The sequence below is a fragment of the Carassius gibelio genome, chromosome B4 (genome assembly GCF_023724105.1).
Source record: "Carassius gibelio isolate Cgi1373 ecotype wild population from Czech Republic chromosome B4, carGib1.2-hapl.c, whole genome shotgun sequence".
In the NCBI taxonomy this organism is placed as follows: Eukaryota; Metazoa; Chordata; class Actinopteri; order Cypriniformes; family Cyprinidae; genus Carassius; species Carassius gibelio.
The window spans coordinates 7,435,676-7,455,624 of NC_068399.1; the positions used below are offsets into that span (position 1 = coordinate 7,435,676).

Here is a 19,949-nt window from a genome sequence, read left to right on the forward strand (position 1 = left end):
TGAATATGAGTATTTCACTTCCAGCCATCGAGGACAATTATATATATCACTCATAAATCATGAAATACCAGATCTATAGTATTTATTAAGATTGATGTGATTTGAAATTGGTAAAATGTACTTGGAAAAAAATGTCATCAGAATATCAACGTGCCTTATTATTATGTACTTTGTGAAAAAGCATTTTTAACAATTTTATTGATCTATAAGCATTTGTAAAATATGTTTGCCTGCATTACAGCTTAGTCTTTATCTGTGAGCTGAACTGTTTTACTGTTAAATCAGCAAGATTACAAATTGTACTAGGTTTTTTTCGTCCCTAAAAATGATAGAAAATGATAGAGAGATTTCTTAAGCTGTAATGATGAAAAAAATCAACAACACACAATTACAGTTTTTTTTCTGGTGATTAAAGAGATGTTAACTCTCTCTCTCTCTCCCTATCTCTCTCTCTCTCTGTCAGGCAGGTCCTCAAGCACCCCCCCCCCCCCCCCTTTCCCTCACACAGAGACAATGCCAGAGAGTGAGATCAGATGTCTGACAGTTTTATAATTTTATTTTAATCTTACAGTGTTGTAAAGTTGTGAAACTATGCATATTTCCTCAGAATCGCATGTTCTCTAAATGAAAAATGGTTTTGAAATGTTTGGAAGCTGCAATTTAAAAATACCAGACAATTAATGTTTCCCTTTTTACTGTTATTTCAAAAAATCACCACGGCAAAACCGTTCAAGCTATCCAAAATCCATTCGCAATTTAAGTTCCTCAATGTTTTTTCAACATGTAGACAAAGTTTGGTGTGTATAGTGCACTTCCCCTGTGAGGAGTATGCATTAATTCACAGCCGAATTTGCCAAAAATACATATTCAAATCAAAATAGCTGACTTCCTGTTGGTCGTAGCTTATGACTGTGAATTAGAAAATTGTCCGTCTTGATAAGAACAATTTATGTACCAAGTTTGGTGTCTGTAGCTAAAACTAACCCCCCCACTTTTGACAAAAGGTGGCGCTATAGAGTGCCTCTATCACGTCCTTTTAAAAGCTTATGCCATTGTCTAGATATCATTAATACGGATATGTGTTCTGAGTTTAATGTAAATCTGAGCTTGTTGTCTGCCTCAAAATCACCATAACAGAATATTCAAGTTTGACACGTTGCCATGGCAACACTATATTAGATATCAGTATACCCACAACAGATTTACATCAGCTGTATTTTGTCATTATTCTGATGAAGTTTGAAGCAAATCGAGTAAAAATAAGACGCTGAATTAAAAGAATTTTGAAAATGACACACTTCCTGCTGCCAGTTGGTGGCGCTGTAACTTTGACACCTTATAGTTACATATATGCGAGTAACATATTACAATAAACAAACCGATGAAGTTTGATGAAACTCAGGAAATGTACGCAGATGTTATTAGGCACTTCCTGTTTCAAATTTTGTGCCCTAAATTCAACGCCTCACCACAGGCGAACCGTTCGAGATATCAAAAATCCCCTCGCAATTTTTCATCCTCAATGTCTTGAGATCATGTTCACCAAGTTTTGTGGCGAACGGGTGGAAAACCTCAGAGGAGTATTTCAAATTCCAGAGCATGCTTTTTTTAAACAGCCCTGAATAGCTGACTTCCTGTTGGGCGGAGCCTATGACATAGAGTGTGAAAGTTGTTCGGCTCAGTGAGATCTATAAGTGTACTGAGTTTCATATAAATACATGTAAGTATGTGTGAGCTATGGTTCAGGATTTTCTGACGGTGTTCCAGGGGGCGCTGTAGAGCTCCTATGCCACGCCCGGGTTCCAGTCTCTGCGGCGACCTGATGGCCGCAGGTTCCAATGTGTATGCCAATTTTCAAGAGTTTTTGAGTATGTTAAGGCCCCCAAAAACCCCCGGAAGGTTAAAAAAAAAAAAAAAATAATAAGAAATATAGCTGCAAGCAGCGATGGCGGGCTCAAGCCGTCAGTGCAACGCCACCCCGGTGGCATCGGGAAAACTGTGCCCAGCGGGCATAAGCATTTACAGTAACCCTCTGGCAATCAAGTTTTAAGGGATACAGCAGTTAAAGGGTTAATCCGACCCATCTAGACTTTGAAATCACATACACAGAACAATATATATAACTTTAGTAACACTTTATTTTAATATATATAAAAAATGTATAAGGTGTGCATTGTAGCTGACACCTAAATTAACACATTAAAATTGTTTTGTGACTGCAAGTCTTTCTCCTCAAATGCTATTGAGCTTCAAATTTGCATTTGAGCCCATGTGAAAAAGTAGCATAATTGACATATGACTTACAGATTGTTTTAATAAACATAAAACATTCAATTTAATTGTGCATTATAGCTGTCACCTAGATGAACAATTACAGTTGTTTTTATGACTGTAAGTCATTCTCTTCAAATGCTACTGACGTTAGAAAAGTGTATAACAATATCACATGTAACTTTAGAGAAGGTCCCTAAATTTGAGACTCTCGAATGTCCAATGTCAAGCCAAATTTATGCCTGTTTTTTTTTTTTTTTTTTTTTTTTTACTTTCTTTAGTTTTCTTTACTCTGTCAATTACGAACATTCAGCCGCAAACATGAGGTGCGAGTGATCACGAGCGCAGATGGGAGAATGGTGCATGTTTTTTTTTTTTTTTTTAGAAACTGGGATGGTGTCCCCTCTGGAAGTTGGTGCCCTATGAAGACTGCATACTCTGCATATAGTGAGTCACGGTACTATCTGGAAGATATATTCCTCAAATTGTCGTACAAGAGGAGGGGATGCTAGTCCTTCAAGAATCACTCAAAATATTCTGTTCATAAAGCCAATATATAAAGTCTTAATATATAGTATTCCACAATACATCATGCTATTCTAATTAAGTCATTTTTTGGGATCTTTTACGTCTCTCAGAACCTGACACATTGTAATTCTGAGACTCCAGGAAAGTTGCAGTTCTGGAAAATGGTGGCACTGTAGACTAAATGCTCCCTGATAGTGTCACACCTAATTCTTCACTTTAATTCTTAATTCTTTTGCAGTTTAGGTGTTTCTGTTCTTCTCCACCTGTTTTTTTTAATCTTTCTGACCCTTCTGACCCAGTAAGCATTTTGCTGTCCAGTGGTCATGTCTTTACTTTGTAATTACTGTAGTGATCTAATTTTGAATATTTCTCATGAGGATCTAATAATTTTGGTTTTTTTTCAGTCTGAGTGAAATGTCTTTTTTTTGGCTCATTTTATCAGTAAAGGAAAAGTTAGTTATTTTTTTCTCTTCCAGTCTTCATGGTCAACTACGTATATATCACACTCGTTGCCTTCTCTAGTGCAGCTCAACCAATTCACATCCCATTCGTCAATATTTGTGATTTCACAAATCCTGGAAAATGCTTGTTGTAGTCCAAACAATTTTTGTTGTTGTAGTTTTTAAAAAGTGATTTTTGTATAATTGCGCATGTTTATATTTCATATATATATATATATATATATATATATATATATATATAGCTTTCCAATGCCGTTGCTGTTGATAATAGGATTAAGCAAGTGTAGAACACGTACAAAGACAGACGTAGATGCATAACAAATGTCTTTCTTTATTTCTTGAGCTCCATTAAACATGATCTCAAACTTCTTGTGGCCTCTCCTTATTCACATGTACACACAAAGCCGAATACAACTAGAATCCACCTTACGGGCTAATATGCCATGCCCTCAAACACTGTGCTTCCCAGTTACCAACACTGCAACACACACAGTTCTTGCTTAGGTGCTCTAATTAAACATAACCACAGCACCACCAAGTGGACAAAACCTTTACCATCCCCAAAATGTCTCCTACTATATATATATATATATATATATATATATATATATATATATATATATATATATATATATATATATATAATTGCATACGTCTATATTTCATTTTTTTTATCAAGTGTATATATATATATATATATATATATATATATATATATATATATATATATATATATATAATTCAAGTGTACAGTTTACTTTTATTGCATATTGACATAAATATTTCTGAGTTCTGTATCAATCTGTGTTGTTGTTTGTTTATTTTAATTTTTCTTAGGAAGATAACTGACCCTTTCCTTTGTAATAGATGTGCTGTTAATGTTAAGACAAGGCTTTATAAAGCATAAACTGACTATTTACTAATGAGTGCAGTTATTATAAAGTGTTACCAATGCATTTACTAATGTTAACAAATTAGACATTATTTTACAGTGTAATCAAATCCTTAAATGATTTATATGTGTTTTGTAATGATTTTATTAACCTATAAGCATTTGTGAAAGTTCTGCTTGCATTGCAGCTTACTCTTCATCTGTGAGCTGAACAGATTTACTGTTACATCCATGAGATTATGTAAATTCAAATAAATATCATGTCACAGGATGTCAGAGGTCAGTATCAAATGAGTTTGAAATTATTATTTGCAGCACAAATAAGGTTTTTTAGGATTTTTAAAAATCCCTAAAACTGTCAGAAAAGGATAAGGCCTAAGATATTTCTATGTAAGTGGCTAAATGTATTTATGTTTTTATAATTATAATACATAAACTATGAAATTATACAAAATGTATAAAAATGTAAATAAATAAATACGCACACACATTTAAAAAAAGCAGCCAAGACAAATGAATTTCCTTTTTTATATGTATAGATTAAAATTGAAGACCGAAGCAGGTAAATGCGGTCACTTAATATTCTCAACAGTTTATGTTCACGTGGCTGTTTTCGTTTATATTCGCCAAGCTATTATGTATTTTGAAATAATCTTGTCCGTGAAGTGTTCGTTCGTATGACGAAAGGCAGAATCCTGCAGCTCGAGAGATCAATGTTATTCTGCCAGTCGCGCTTTCAAATAGTCTTGCACACTTAAACGGGTCACAAACACCTGCATTAAGCTCTAGTTGTGTTATAATGGGTGCATTGTGTGCATTTGTGGCAATATTCTATTTTAAAAAGCTCTTAAACAAGAATAAATTCACTTGTTTTGACATCGTGACACTGTACGCGCTGATCGGAGCGGTGATTTCAGATAGGCAGCCGCAAATATTTCATTTTCACACAAACAGTTCAAAAACATCTGAATTTAGCTCTTGGTGTGTTCTAATTGGTGAATTGTGTGATATCGCTTTAATATTTTAATTTTAAAAGCTATAAAACAAGAATAAACTCGTTTTTTTTCTGATCTCGTCATTTCACACGCTCATCCTCAGAGCGGTGATCCATCTCTCGTGTTTCTCACGTATCACTGACCACACATCAATTATTAATGAGCCCTGACCCGGTAATAATCATATATGTTGGTTTAGCTTGTCAGTGTGAATTAAATCTAAGTATCTATTTGTATTTTAACTGATTTAAAAGTGAAAATAAAAGAGTCTCCTCCCTTTTTTTTTTTTTTTTTTTTTTTTTTGCGGGAATTGCACCTGTAGGGGCGCTATTTCTCTCAGACAATGGAAGTCTAAGCACACACACTCAAACAGAGGGACAGAGTGAGTGAGAGAGACAGTTTTTTTAATTTTCTGTTATCCATACAGTGTTGTAAAGTCATGAAACTATGCATATTTCCTCAGAATGACTTTTTCATCTGTATGAAAAAAAGTTTTGAAGTGTTTGGAATTTAAATGCAGGAAAATTAATAATTCCATTTTTACTGTCATTTAAAAAAATCACTACGACAAAACCGTTCAAGCTATCCAAAATCCATTGGCAATTTAAGTTCATCAATGTTTTGGCATCATGTAGACAAAGTTTGGTGTGTATAGTGTTACTCTCCTCTGAGCAGTATGCATTAATTCACAGCTAAATGTAAAAAAAATCCACATTCAAATCAAAATAGCCGACTTCCTGTTGGTCGTAGCTGATGACTGTGAATTAGAAAGTTGTCCGTCTTGATAAGAAAAATTTTTGTACCGAGTTTGGTGTCTGTAGCTAAAACTAACCCCCCCACTTTTGACAAAAGGTGGCGCTATAGAGTGCCTCTTCCACGCCCTCTTATGAACTTTTGCCAGTGTCTAGTTATCATAAATACTGATATGTGTTCTGAGTTTGATGAAATTCTAAGCATGTTATATGCCTCAAAATCACCTGAGTAGTCCAGTTTGACATGTTGCCACGGCAACAATATTTTTTAGATATCAATATCCCCCCAGCAGATTTATATCGGCTGTGTTTTAACATTATTCTGATGAAGTTTGAAGCTAATCGAGTAAAAATAAGATGCTGAAATCAAAGCATTTTGAAAATGACACACTTCCTGCTGCCAGTTGGTGGCGCTATAACTTTGACTCCTAATAGTCACATATATGCGATCGACCTCATACAATGAATAATCTGATGAAGTTTGATTAAAATCAGGAAATGTATGTGGATGGTATTAGACACTTCCTGTTTCTCATTTCTCGCCATAATTTCAGCGCCTCGCCACGAGCAAACCGTTCGAGATATCAAAAATCCCCTGCAATTTTTCATTCCCAATGTCTTGAGATCACGTTGACCGAGTTTGGTGGCAATCGGCAAAAAACCTATGACAAGTATTTCAAATTCCAGAGCATGCGCTTTGTACATAACTCTAAATAGCTGACTTCCTGTTGGGCGGAGCCTATGACAAGCAATACGAAAGTTGTTCGGCACGCTGAGATCTATATGTGTACTGAGTTTCATATGAATATGTGCAAGTATGTGTGAGCTATACATCAACATTTCTGACTGTGATCCAGGGGGCGCCGTAGAGCCCCTGTGCCACGCCCGGGCCCCAGCCTCTGCAGGCTCCTAAAGGCCACAGATTGCAAAGTGTGTGCAAATTTTCAAGAGTTTTTGAGTATGTTAAGGACCCCAAAAGCCCCCACAACTTTGACGACAAATGAATAATAAACCCCAAATAGCCAACTTCCTGTTGGGCGGAGCCTATGATATGCAATACGAAAGTTGTTTGTATTGATGAGTTCTATATGTGTACCGAGTTTCGTACGTCTACATGCAAGTATGTATGATATATGGCCCTCCATATTCCAGGGGGCGCTGTAGAGCCCCTGTGCCACGCCCGTGTATCAGTCTCTGCCTGGCCCTAATGGCCGCAGGTTCCAATGTGTGTGCCAATTTTCAAGACTTTTTAAGCATGTTAAGGGCCCCAAAAGCCCCCGAAACCTTGAAGAAAAATAATAATAATAAATAATAATAATAATAATAATAATAATAATAACAAATAATCCTAAGGAAAACAATAGGGCTCTCGCCCTCCAGGCTTGAGCCCTAATAATCCTAAGGAAAACAATAGGGCTCTCGCCCTCCAGGCTTGAGCCCTAATAATAAGAAACGGAGCAATTCCAAGAGGGTCCTCACACCATCGGTGCTCGGGCCCTAATAAACAAAGCAGATACAAGAGGGTCCTCGCACCTCGGTACTGGGGCCCTAATAATAATAAACAAAGCAGATACAAGAGGGTCCTCGCACCTCGGTGCTCGGGCCCTAATAAACAAAGCAGATACAAGAGGGTCCTCGCACCTCGGTGCTCGGGCCCTAATAAACGGAGCAATTCCAAGAGCAATATTTTAATAAGCAATATTTTAAAATCTATACGATGTTTGATAGGGAGCCAGTGCAGCGATGACAGGACCGGGCTAATATGGTCATACTTCCTGGTTCTAGTAAGAACTCTTGCTGCTGCATTTTGGACTAGCTGTAGTTTGTTTACTAAGCGTGCAGAACAACCACCCAATAAAGCATTACAATAATCTAACCTTGAAGTCATATATGCATGGATTAACATTTCTGCATTTGACATTGAGAGCATAGGCCGTAATTTAGATATATTTTTGAGATGGAAAAATGCAGTTTTACAAATGCTAGAAACGTGGCTTTCTAAGGAAAGATTGCGATCAAATAGCACACCTAGGTTACTAACTGATGACGAAGAATTGACAGAGCAACCATCAAGTCTTAGACAGTGTTCTAGATTATTACAAGCAGAGTTTTTAGGTCCTACAATTAACACCTCTGTTTTTTCTGAATTTAGCAGTAAGAAATTACTCGTCATCCAATTTTTAATATCGATTAGTTTTCCAAATTGCTGTGTTTCACCGGGCCGCGAAGAAATATAGAGCTGAGTATCATCAGCATAACAGTGAAAGCTAACACCATGTTTCCTGATGATATCTCCCAAAAGTAACATATAAAGCGTGAAGAGTAGCGGCCCTAGTACTGAGCCTTGAGGTACTCCATACTGCACTTGTGATCCATATGATACATCTTCATTCACTGCTATGAACTGATGGCGGTCATTTAAGTACAATTTAAACCATGCTAATGCACTTCCACTGATGCCAACAAAGTGTTCAAGTCTATGCAAAAGAATGCTGTGGTCAATTGTGTCAAACGCAGCACTATGATCCAATAAAACTAATAGAGAGATACACCCACAATCAGATGATAAGAGCAGATCATTTGTAACTCTAAGGAGAGCAGTCTCAGTACTATGATACAGTCTAAATCCTGACTGGAAATCCTCACATATACCATTTTTCTCTAAGAAGGAATATAATTGTGAGGATACCACCTTTTCTAGTATCTTGGACAGAAAAGGGAGATTCAAGATTGGTCTATAATTAAGTAGTTCTTTGGGGTCAAGTTGTGTTTTTTTTCCGGGGATTCCATCGGAGACCTCCAGCCACAGTTGTCGTGAGTTTGGCTGTAGAGGTTTGCATCTCGTTGAGTCTCCTGTATAGGATGAAGGTCACACCAAAAAAGTCAGGGTGTGACCAATGATAGTGGAGAAGCACCGTGCAGTGTCGACAGCAGTCCAGGCTCGGACCGCAGATGACGGGTTCAGAACGGGCTGTAGGGACAGTGCTTGGAGGGCTGTGTCGACTGGAGTAATGTCAATGTGTTGGGTGGTACCTTTCAGTACTTGGTCAAGCAGGTTGACACGTGTGGCAGTGTCATGCTGGTCGTAGGTCAGTGTAGCTGAGCGCACAGGAGTGTTGACTAAGGCAGAGATAATGAATGTCTTTGGTCAAAGTACACATGTGTATGTTTGGGGCCAGGTACAGCTGTGTGTCGCTGTCGTGGTAGGCCAACACATCTGGAATGTGTGTCTTGGTGTGGGTGTTGCTTTTCCACATCCTGACACTGACAATGTCTTTAGGTCTGTAGACTTGGCTTGACTCGCTGATGAGTTGGTTCAGGAGCACATTCACTTCTCTCTGTTTGGGTTTGACGTGCCGTAGGAAGGCACTATCCAGAGAGTTGGCCAGGTGTATTTGTAGCCAGAAGCCCGCATGTCCGCTATGTTGGTCTGTGTAGACAACGGAGCCAGCATAAGCGATTCTGAGGTAGACACTTTAGCTAGTAAAGTTCTCATGCTGTGTGTAATCACTTCAACCTTGAATGTGGATGGGTGGGTTGGGAGTGACCACAAGCTGTGTCCAAATTCAGGGTCTGCTTCCTCCTTAGGATCCTTCCTACCCGGTTGAAGGAGGATGGGTCCTCCGACGACCACAAAAACCGGAAGTCGGTGTTTGTGAATTTGGACAGCCTACCCTTCTTTCAGTTCCCTCCCTTACCCATTGCTCATATCATGTCGCCTAGCAACCGTGACAGCTGCTAAGCAAGACGCGGGTGAAGAGCTCATCATTCTCTCCCTGGAGCTTTATAAACACTTCTGTCTGCTCTTTCGTCCTTAGAAGCGTTAAAAACCGCTTCAATCACTAACAAATAAGCTGTGTGTAAGGGGTTAAAATGAACAAAAAATGGGACAGCAACCTTTATATAAGTGGTTCTCAACCTTTTTTTCCAGCGGGCCGCACTATGGTCTAAGTGCAAGTCTATACGCATATAATTTACATATTACGTTAGCAATACAAACCAACCTGATTTGTAATATTATAGCCTAACTATTATGATATATAATCTATTACATTCATTGAAATAAACAATTCTACTCCCCATAAATAAAACACCTGATGCTGTCGGGAGCTGACCAAATTTTGTGAGATTCACCTTGAAAGGAGTAACAGCACAAAGAAGTTGCGATTGTAATGCCTGTGTTATACTTTCCGCATGAGCAATCCGGACGCAGACACGGCCAGCACTGACGCAGACTTCTTCAATTTATACTTCTGAATGCACAGGCTGATGGTCTGCTCTGCAATTGCCCAGAATTATTGAACATCTGACTGTCTTAATATTTTTTTATTGATGGATTGCACAGGTTCGAGTAGCAATGAGCTTCTTCACACTGCCTGCATGTGCAATTTTGCTTTTAAAGCCTACTGACTACGCGCACCTGTCCGCGCGGTCGTCTGCTCAGAGCCTCGGCACACACTCTCCAATAACGACTTTTACGTCACGCCTACCTAGCGGTCCATAGCGGATGCAGAAAGTTTGACAGAGGCTTTAAGATGCAGGCTTGCATGACTTGACGCGCAAACATTTCAGAAAATGTGCGTTCACAAATGTAGCCTATTTTGATCCAAATATGGAAAGCACTTTTGAGGTTCTCTTTAGAGATGTTTTGCCACATTTCTTCAATTAAGGATTGCTACGTAGTGTATGGGGTTTCTATTTGTCTGAACTTCAAGTGAAAAAACCCCCCGAAAATCCAGCACTTCTCCTTCAATACTGATACTGCGACTATTCACAGTTTGTACATGTTCATTCGCTGGCCTTTTTTTATTTCTTTTTTTTTCTCGCTTAAAAAACAAATGTGTCCATTCTGATGCGCAATTTTACCTTACAGGCAATTTACTTGATGGCTGTTGATGACTATTTGAATTGAATTCTGCCAAAGTGCGCGCTTGTATGTGTTCGTCAAATGCTTATGCCAGTGCTCATGTCTGAAAATAATATATTAAGAAAAAAAATAAAATCACATAAAAACATTAGGATATAGCTTATATTTCCCTAGTAGCATATTTTTTTTTAATTGATGTAAACAATAAAATTTTACAAACTTGATAAAGGTTTTTTTTTTTTTTTTAAGCATGTGGTGCGGGCCGCATTTGAATTCGTGACGGGCCGCAGGTTTTTTTTAAATATTACAATGTTATATCATAATGTTATTGTTGTTTTACTTCCTTGTTTTATCTAATTTTACAATTACATTCATTTCGCAATCCGTCCCTTTGCGCCACCTGGTCGTAGTTTCGCGAATGATTTTAACACGCGACTGAATTACAGTTAACGCAGGCTGGCCACCTACTGTATATATTTTATATTAGTTAATGTTGCTTTTGTGCAATAGATGAATATTTATTTTATTTAGATATTTTAAGTTTAGATATTCCTATTTTGCGCCAGTCCCGTGAATAATTTTATTTAACCGCATCCCGCACACACACACACGTCTCTGCACTCGCTTATCAAGTCTTGTCCCACGCGCTGCACTGTTGCGTCGGGTCTCGCGCGAGAAAATCTCTAATCCACTGGCACTCGACTCGACAGTGAGTGTGCTACACACACTTTACAATCTCTACATTATAAAACACTGTATTCTGTCAGCAATGTAACACGGTTTATCTAATATTGTACAACTCTACTGGTAAGTTTAGTCAAGTTAATAGGCTCAGTAGCTTCTGCAGCATGAACACAAACATGTAGTCCTCTGTTGTTGTTGCTGGTGTTACATGAAGTAGCCGTGTTTGACTAGGGTCGTGACATGGGTTGATGACTTCAGTTTTTTTTTTTTTTTTTGTGATCAACATTTTTTTATTTTTGAGTCAATAAAACAACATCCATTAAAAAAAATAATAAACGGATGGGGAAGCAACAGACACATCAATGTTGTTACAATCTGAAAGTAAAGAAGGGAAAAAAATCTTCAAATCATTCCTTTATATAACCTGAAATCCCAGTAGACAAACATTTCCATGCATCAATGGTACTGGATTTAGCCTTGTTCATTTGTGCCATTGTACATTCACAAGTAACTATTTTAAGTAGGCTGTAAATCCAAATGTTTTTGTACACGTGAGTGAACCAGTTTTGTATTATTGTCTACTTTGGAGCTGTAAAACCAGCAAACAACATTTTCTTTAATGAACTTAAAGATCAGTTGTAATCCTTATCGAGAAAACATGAACATGGGTTAGACATGTAAACAATTAGCAGCAAAATGGATTAAAACAGAATTCACGTGTCCATAAATTGACAACAATTGGACATTCCCAAAACATGTGAAGAAAAGAACCTGATGATACAGTGTTACAGATAAATACATTGTTACAGATATGGCAGTTATAGGTCGATTGAAGATTCATTTTAAACCTTTTGTAAGGAGTAATTTATGCTCTATGGATGACTTTGAAATGGATTTAACGATGAACCAAGTTTTTAGAAGTTAAGATTAGGTTTGACCACACCCTCTCCCAATCGACCGATACATCAAAATCTTTTTATTGTCAATTCCACATATGTTTAATAGAAATTAGGCTTTGTAGTGTGATCATTAAGTTTACTATATATTAAAGAAATAGATGGCCAACCAGAGGATGGTGCAATCAAATCCCACATAGGATGAGAGTAAATGGGGGATGCCCAGGGAACTCAATAGGCAGAGCAGAGAGCAGAGAGTAACTGAAAAAAGACTAAATATGATGCTGGTAAACCACTCTTAGTTCTTAAGAGTCTTTGGTCATCATATAAGTCATTGCATGTGTTTATGCCCAATTCAGACCAAGAAGGCTGGACATATTGGCCGTTTTCCACATGAAAAATTTTAGTTCTGCCATAAGTCTTGTTAAAAAAATTGAAAGGTCCTCGCATCAGGCATACCACCTTTTTCCAGATCCTAATAGAATTGGCCACAACAGGGGCAAAAGTTATGTTTATCATTTTTATTTCCTGTGCCTGCAAATAAAATATCCTTGAGCTTATGTGGTTTAACCTTGTAAGCTTCGATTTCTCTCCCTGAAGCTTTAGATTGAGGATCAGCCCAAATACGAAGAGCCTTAAATTGAAAGGACAAATAATATAATTAAAAATTGGGTACACCCAATCCTCCCAAAAGTATAGGATGCTGCAACATGGCAAGTTTTATTCTGGGTAGTTTAACATTTTACATAAACTGGGAAAGTATAGAATTTTTCTGCAGAAGGTAACCTGGAGGAGGGCTGGAGACCGAGGGCTGTCGTCTTCTTCAAGACTGGATTAAAGCTCTTTCTCTTGGTAGTTGTGGCTGGACTAAAGTCAGGAAAAAATTGTAGCGTGACATTTCATGCGTATATTTCACCGGATATGCCTGCCGAGCACCTTCAGGATTGCTGACCTGTCATGCCATCTTAGTACAAAGAAGATGAGAGTACATTGCCAAACTAAATTTTTTCTTCCGTGATGCAATGTGCCCGGTCAATCATGATATCACGGCCTTTCGGTGAGGGGGTGCACTTGGAAATATTTGCTCTGAGGAAGCCCGCTGCATCTGAGCCCTCAGCCCCTTTTGGCAACCCCACCAGTCATATGTTATTTCAGCTGCTCCTATCCTCAATGTCCGTAATTTTTTCGGTGAGTTGATCATAAATGATTTCTTAATTCTTGATTTCTTAATTTAATCTTTCTTTGTGAACGTTCTCCTATCCTCACATGCAGCTGCTTGAACGGAATCGACCCTGTCATGTGTCTGTTGCGTAAGCTAGTTTTTCAACCTCTCCTCTCAGGTCTTTCACAGAATTGTTGGTTGTTTGTATCTCCAAATGTAGATCGCGGAGTGCTAGAGTCAGTACAAAGTCTATTGCTTCTCGTACAGTTGAAGCCACAACTGAATCGAGAGCACTTTGTTGCTCTTTGAGCACTAGCTTGATACCGTTAGCTATAGCCGCGTCCAGTTCGTATATACGTATTGGCTTTACACACGAAAACGCAAAGGTGTAGTTTATAGATTCAGCCACTCTGGGACCCAGTTTAAAAAGAAAAGTAGTGATTTCACTCTCCCAAAATGCCGGATCCACCTGGACGAAACACATATACCATACAAAATATTTACATATACAGCTAAACATGTCTCCATTTGTACGGGACCTTACTGTGATTGTCTTTTGTATAACTGTGTATAACAGATGACTGAATGAAACACTTCCCACATACAGTGCATTAATACGGTTTCTCTCCAGTGTGGATCCTCTCATGTCTTTTCAGTCTTGATGAATCTATATAACTCTTGTCACAGTGTGAACACTTATAATGTTTCTCTCCAGTGTGGATCCTCTCATGTAATTTCAGTCTTGATGAATCACTATGTCTCTTATCACAGTGTGAACACTTATAAGGTTTCTCTCCGGTGTGAATCCTCTCATGTGTTTTCAGATGTGATGAAACAAGGAATCTCTTGTCACAGTGTGAACATTTATAAGGTTTCTCTCCATTGTGGATGTTCTCATGTGTTTTCAGACTTGGCATCTGATTAAATCTCTTGTCACACTGTGAACACTTATAAGGTTTCTCTCCAGTGTGGATCCTCACATGTGTTTTCAGATTTGCTGAATGACTGAATCTCTTGTCACAGTGTGAACACTTATAAGGTTTCTCTCCAGTGTGGATCCTTTCATGTGATTTCACACATGAAGAATCACTGAATCTCTTATCACAGTGTGAACACTTATACGGTTTCTCTCCAGTGTGGATCCTCACATGTGTTATCAGACTGGATGAATCACTGAATCTCTTGTCACAGTGTGAACACTTATATGGTTTCTCTCCAGTGTGGATCCTCTCATGTGTTTTCAGATATGGTAAACAATTGAATCTCTTGTCACAGTGTGAACACTTATAAGGTTTCTCTCCAGAGTGGATCCTCTCATGTGTTTTCAGATATGGTAAACGACTGAATCTCTGGTCACAGTGTGAACACTTATAAGGTTTCTCTCCAGTGTGGATCCTCTCGTGCTGTTTTAAATTGCTCGCTGAACGAAAAGTCTTTTTACACTCAAAGCACATGTGCTCTCTCACACTAGTATGTATTTTTTTATGTTCTTTCAAACTTTGTAGATTCCAAAAACTCTTACCACACAAATTACATGAATGTGGTTTCTCCTTTGAATGAAATTCATAGTGTTTCTTAAGAAGTGAAGCCCATAAAAACATTTCACCGCATTGATCACATGTGTACGCTTTCTCTCCAGCGTGGATCTTCATGTGTCTCTTAAGGTTTGCTGATCGTTTGAAACTCTTCCCGCACTGATCACAAGTGAAAGATTTCTCTACAGTATGAATTCTCATGTGACGCCCATAACTTGCTTTGTGTGTGAAACTCTTTCCACACGGAGTGCAGGTGAACGATTTCTTGACTCTTTTTTTCTTTATTTCTTTCTGTTTGGTTTGAGAGCAACTCAAAGGTTTTCCTCCAGTTTTAATATGATTTTTCTCCTCAACTTCACTTGATTCTTCATTCTCCTCTTTCTCTTCAATGAACTCTGAAATAAAAGAAAAAATGATTTTTGTTTATTTGTTAAAAGCTGAGAACAACATAAAAGTGAATCCATTCAATGTTTAGTGTCTGTAAATACACAATTGACTTACTATTATTTTTTTTATTTTTTTTTCAGATTTAATGGGGACAACTCTGTAAACATAAAATTTACACAATGTTATTTTTCTGAATACCCTCCACAGATTTTGACGCATCGTTGTTCTTTGGGGTCAATATGAAATATAAACATTTTACCGCGGTGGCAGATCTTTATCAATTTTGTTTTTATATTTATATATTTTATTTACACAGATAGGGCCTATCTATATATCTATATATATAAAAGGGATATACTGGTATCAAATGCTCCTCTTTTGATTAATTGTTCATGCTTTTATCATGGTATACAGATTTATAATGGAATTGATATGTAGTTTTTATTAAAAAAAAATGGTCATAATATAGTATAACAAGATTATCTAACTTTTTTCTTATAACAAAAATAATCGAACATTTAAATACAAATAAAGTGCAAAAGAACTATAAAGACCCATAGGTATCACTTTACAATAAGACCTCATTAGTTAACATTAGTTGATGCATTAAAATTCACAATGAACAACTGCTACATTTGCAAAGTTATTCATCTTTGTTAAAGTCTTAGTTCATGTTAGCTCATTAAATGAAACCGTTGCAACGTTCAATTTTACCAATGTGATATTAAATATTGGAATAATAAGATTAATTAATGTTCAGATTAATTTTTCTTTGGTCGTTTGTGCTAACTAATGAATAACTAATGAAGCCCTAATGTAAAGTGTCAATGAAAAATAAAGATTCAAAACATTTCAAACAATATCTAGGGCATGTTGTAGTACAGATTAAAATGGAAAAAAAAGATTGAAAATAAGTAGCCTAGTCTAAATATTTAAGTATTTGGCTCTGTGATAAACACCATAGCAAATACACAAATCTGAATGGGTATTTAAAATTATTTAAATAAGTTTTAGAAAGTAGCACAGCTGCTTTATTTATGGGATTCCAGGGTAAGGGGCTGCATTTTCTGCAGTTTAGTGCCATCTGCTGTCAGAGAGTTGGTTTTTTTGAGCCCCTGCCCCTTTGAGGTCCGGGCTGCGATTTCTTCCGAGGGAAGGGGTGTGCATTATGAATATTTTTGATCGTGGAATGAATATACTGCGAGAGCCAACATATCCAGGAATAGGGCCGAACGACATGGACAAAACTTCATATCTCGATTTTCATGCCAGATATCTCGATATCGATATATGACATGACTACGTGTTCTTTTGCTAAGCACGACCTGCACAATACGTCACTCTGGTTTACATCGTCTTTTCTGAATCCAAAATACTTCCAAATTATGGAAGATGATTTATGTTTTGGCACCAAGTCAGATTCTGCACTGCCACCGGCCGCATTATCTCCCACGCTAATTTCTTTCTTTTTCTAATTTATCCGCTGTCTCTGTACAGTGTGCACAGACGTTGGAACAGGGGGGCCTGGGGGGGGGGCGGTGTCCAGAGACAGGCGCGCTCAGAGAGCTGTCATATATCACAACTTTTCAGTGTTTTCAACCTACTGTTTATTTTAGTTTTCAAACAAATAAATTCACATTAGTACTAAAAAAACTATACATTTAGAGTTTGTAAAGTACACACTGATGTCTATGGAAGAGGTAATAATAATCCTTTCCATTATAATTCGACACGTTTTATTCATATCAGATACACATTGTGTAAGTAACTTCAGTGTTTACTCTATTCTATTCCCAGTTCACCAGCCACTTACTTTTAAGTATTTCGGGAGAAATGGATGAATTCACGTGTTGAAAACATAGAGGTTGTAAATCCAACAGATCCGATTCTCTGAACTGCGTCTGCGGCACAAACAGTGGTGCCCCTCGCGCATACAACTCAACTAACGCGATCGTTATAAAGGGGTTTAAACAACAATATACTTCCACTTGCATGTATTTGACAATCGGAATATCAGATATTTCATGCCATAGCTAACACATTTGTGAAAATTCTGAATAAAAAATGAAAAATGACAAAAGCAGATCATCATTCAGCGCTGTTGCTGCTGCGGTGTGTCACGTGACAAGCAATGACGCGTCACCATGGAACGCCGCCCCCCTCTCACAATATAGTTTCCACGTCCCTAGTGTGTGCGCGCTGGCTTTAGCGTTGCAGTCTAGGACACTCGTAAAACTGATGTTTGTTGTGACTGCCAGAGTTGTATGCAGGGCGAGCGCGGAGAGGGGAAATCTATATCGTTGGTTTTTACTATATTAATATCTTGAAAGTTCATATCTAGATCTAGATACGATAACGATATATCGTTCAGCCCTATCCAGGACTATGTTTGTTGTGACTGCCAGAGTTGTATGCAGGGCGAGCGCGGAGAGGGGAAATCTATATCGTTGGTTTTTACTATACACTGTGTGCAGAATTATTAGGCAAATGAGTATTTTGACCACATCATCCTCTTTATGCATGTTGTCTTACTCCAAGCTGTATAGGCTCGAAAGCCTACTACCAATTAAGCATATTAGGTGATGTGCATCTCAGTAATGAGAAGGGGTGTGGTTTAATGACATCAACACCCTATATCAGGTGTGCATAATTATTAGGCAACTTCTTTTCCTTTGGCAAAATGGGTCAAAAGAAGGACTTGACAGGCTCCGAAAAGTCAAAAATAGTGAGATATCTTGCAGAGGGATGCAGCACTCTTAAAATTGCCAAGCTTCTGAAGCGTGATCATCAAACAATCAAGCGTTTCATTCAAAATAGCCAACAGGGTCGCAAGAAGCGTGTGGAAAAACCAAGGCACAAAATAACTGCCCGTGAACTGAGAAAAGTCAAGCGTACAGCTGCCAAGATGCCACTTGCCACCAGTTTTGCCATATTTCAGAGCTGCAACATCACTGGAGTGCCCAAAAGCACAAGGTGTGCAATACTCAGAGACATGGCCAAGGTAAGAAAGGCTGAAAAATTACCACCACTGAACAAGACACACATGCTGAAACGTCAAGACTGGGCAAAGAAATATCTCAAGACTGATTTTTCTAAGGTTTTATGGACTGATGAAATGAGAGTGAGTCTTGATGGGCCCGTGGCTGGATCGGTAAAGGGCAGAGAGCTCCAGTCCGACTCAGACGCCAGCAAGGTGGAGGTGGAGTACTGGTTTGGGCTGCTATCATCAAAGATGAGCTTGTGGGGCCTTTTCGGGTTGAGGATGGAGTCAAGCTCAACTCCCAGTCCAACTGCCAGTTTCTGGAAGACACCTTCTTCAAGCAGTGGTACAGGAAGAAGTCTGCATCCTTCAAGAAAAACATGATTTTCATGCAGGACAATGCTCCATCACACGTGCCCAAGTACTCCACAGCGTGGCTGGCAAGAAAGGGTCTAAAAGAAGAAAAACTAATGACTTGGCCTCCTTGTTCACCTGATCTGAACCCCATAGAGAACCTGTGGTCCATCATGAAATGTGAGATTTACAAGGAGGGAAAACAGTACACCTCTCTGAACAGTGTCTGGGAGGCTGTGGTTGCTGCTGCACACAATGTTGATGGTGAACAGATCAAAACACTGACAGAATCCATGGATGGCAGGCTTTTGAGTGTCCTTGCAAAGAAAGGTGGCTATATTGGTCACTGATTTGTTTTTGTTTTGTTTTTGAATGTCAGAAATGTATATTTGTGAATGTTGAGATGTTATATTGGTTTCACTGCTGAAAATAAATAATTGAAATGGGTATATATTTGTTTTTTTGTTAAGTTGCCTAATAATTATGCACAGTAAAAGTCACCTGCACACACAGATATCCTCCTAAAATAGCTACAACTAAAAACAAACTAAAAACTACTTCCAAAAATATTCAGCTTTGATATTAATGAGTTTTTGGAATCATTGAGAACATGGTTGTTGTTCAATAATAAAATTATTCCTCAAAAATACAACTTGCCTAATAATTCTGCACTCCCTGTATTAATATCTTGAAAGTTCATATCTAGATCTAGATACGATAATGATATATCGTTCAGCCCTATCCAGGACTATAGACAAGGTATTCATGTCTATGTCCAGTCCTGGGGTCCCACACAGAGTACGCAGTAGGGCACCATACAAGTTGCTCCAAAAAAAAAAAAAAACCGTTTTATATTTATATTTATATGTATATGTATAAACATGTAAACAGAATTATAAAAAATGGGTTTCACGGTGAAGACCGTAGACAGGCGAAGCACACGTGCCACACGCGACATTGCTGCAGCCACGTGCTCGCTCTCACCTCAATCTTGTCACAGTGTTCAACAAGTAAAAACAAAACAACAACGGCAACAAAAAAGCGAATCTTCTATGTTTGGTTTCTTTTCATTTATTTTGAACAGACAGTAGTACAATTATATTTTTTTCCACCTAGATGTGAAAATACTAAATATTACTATATTATGTTAAATATATATAATCTTCAGTACACGTGTACATACAA

The 19,949-nt window shown here is 37.9% G+C and overlaps 1 protein-coding gene across 2 annotated transcripts in view; it reads right to left on the minus strand.

The window, feature by feature from the left end:
• The window catches only part of LOC127955948 (zinc finger protein OZF), a 313,902-nt gene that overhangs the window by 284,172 nt on the left and 9,781 nt on the right, over window positions 1–19,949 (minus strand). The window contains exon 2 of one of the 2 annotated variants that reach the window (XM_052553636.1): window positions 13,675–15,438. The exons of the other annotated variant lie outside the window; for it this stretch is intronic. Coding sequence (XP_052409596.1) covers window positions 14,120–15,438 — 1,319 coding nt within the window. The 3' untranslated portion in view covers window positions 13,675–14,119. The remainder of the gene's footprint in view (window positions 1–13,674; window positions 15,439–19,949) is intronic. 2 annotated transcript variants of the gene reach the window in all.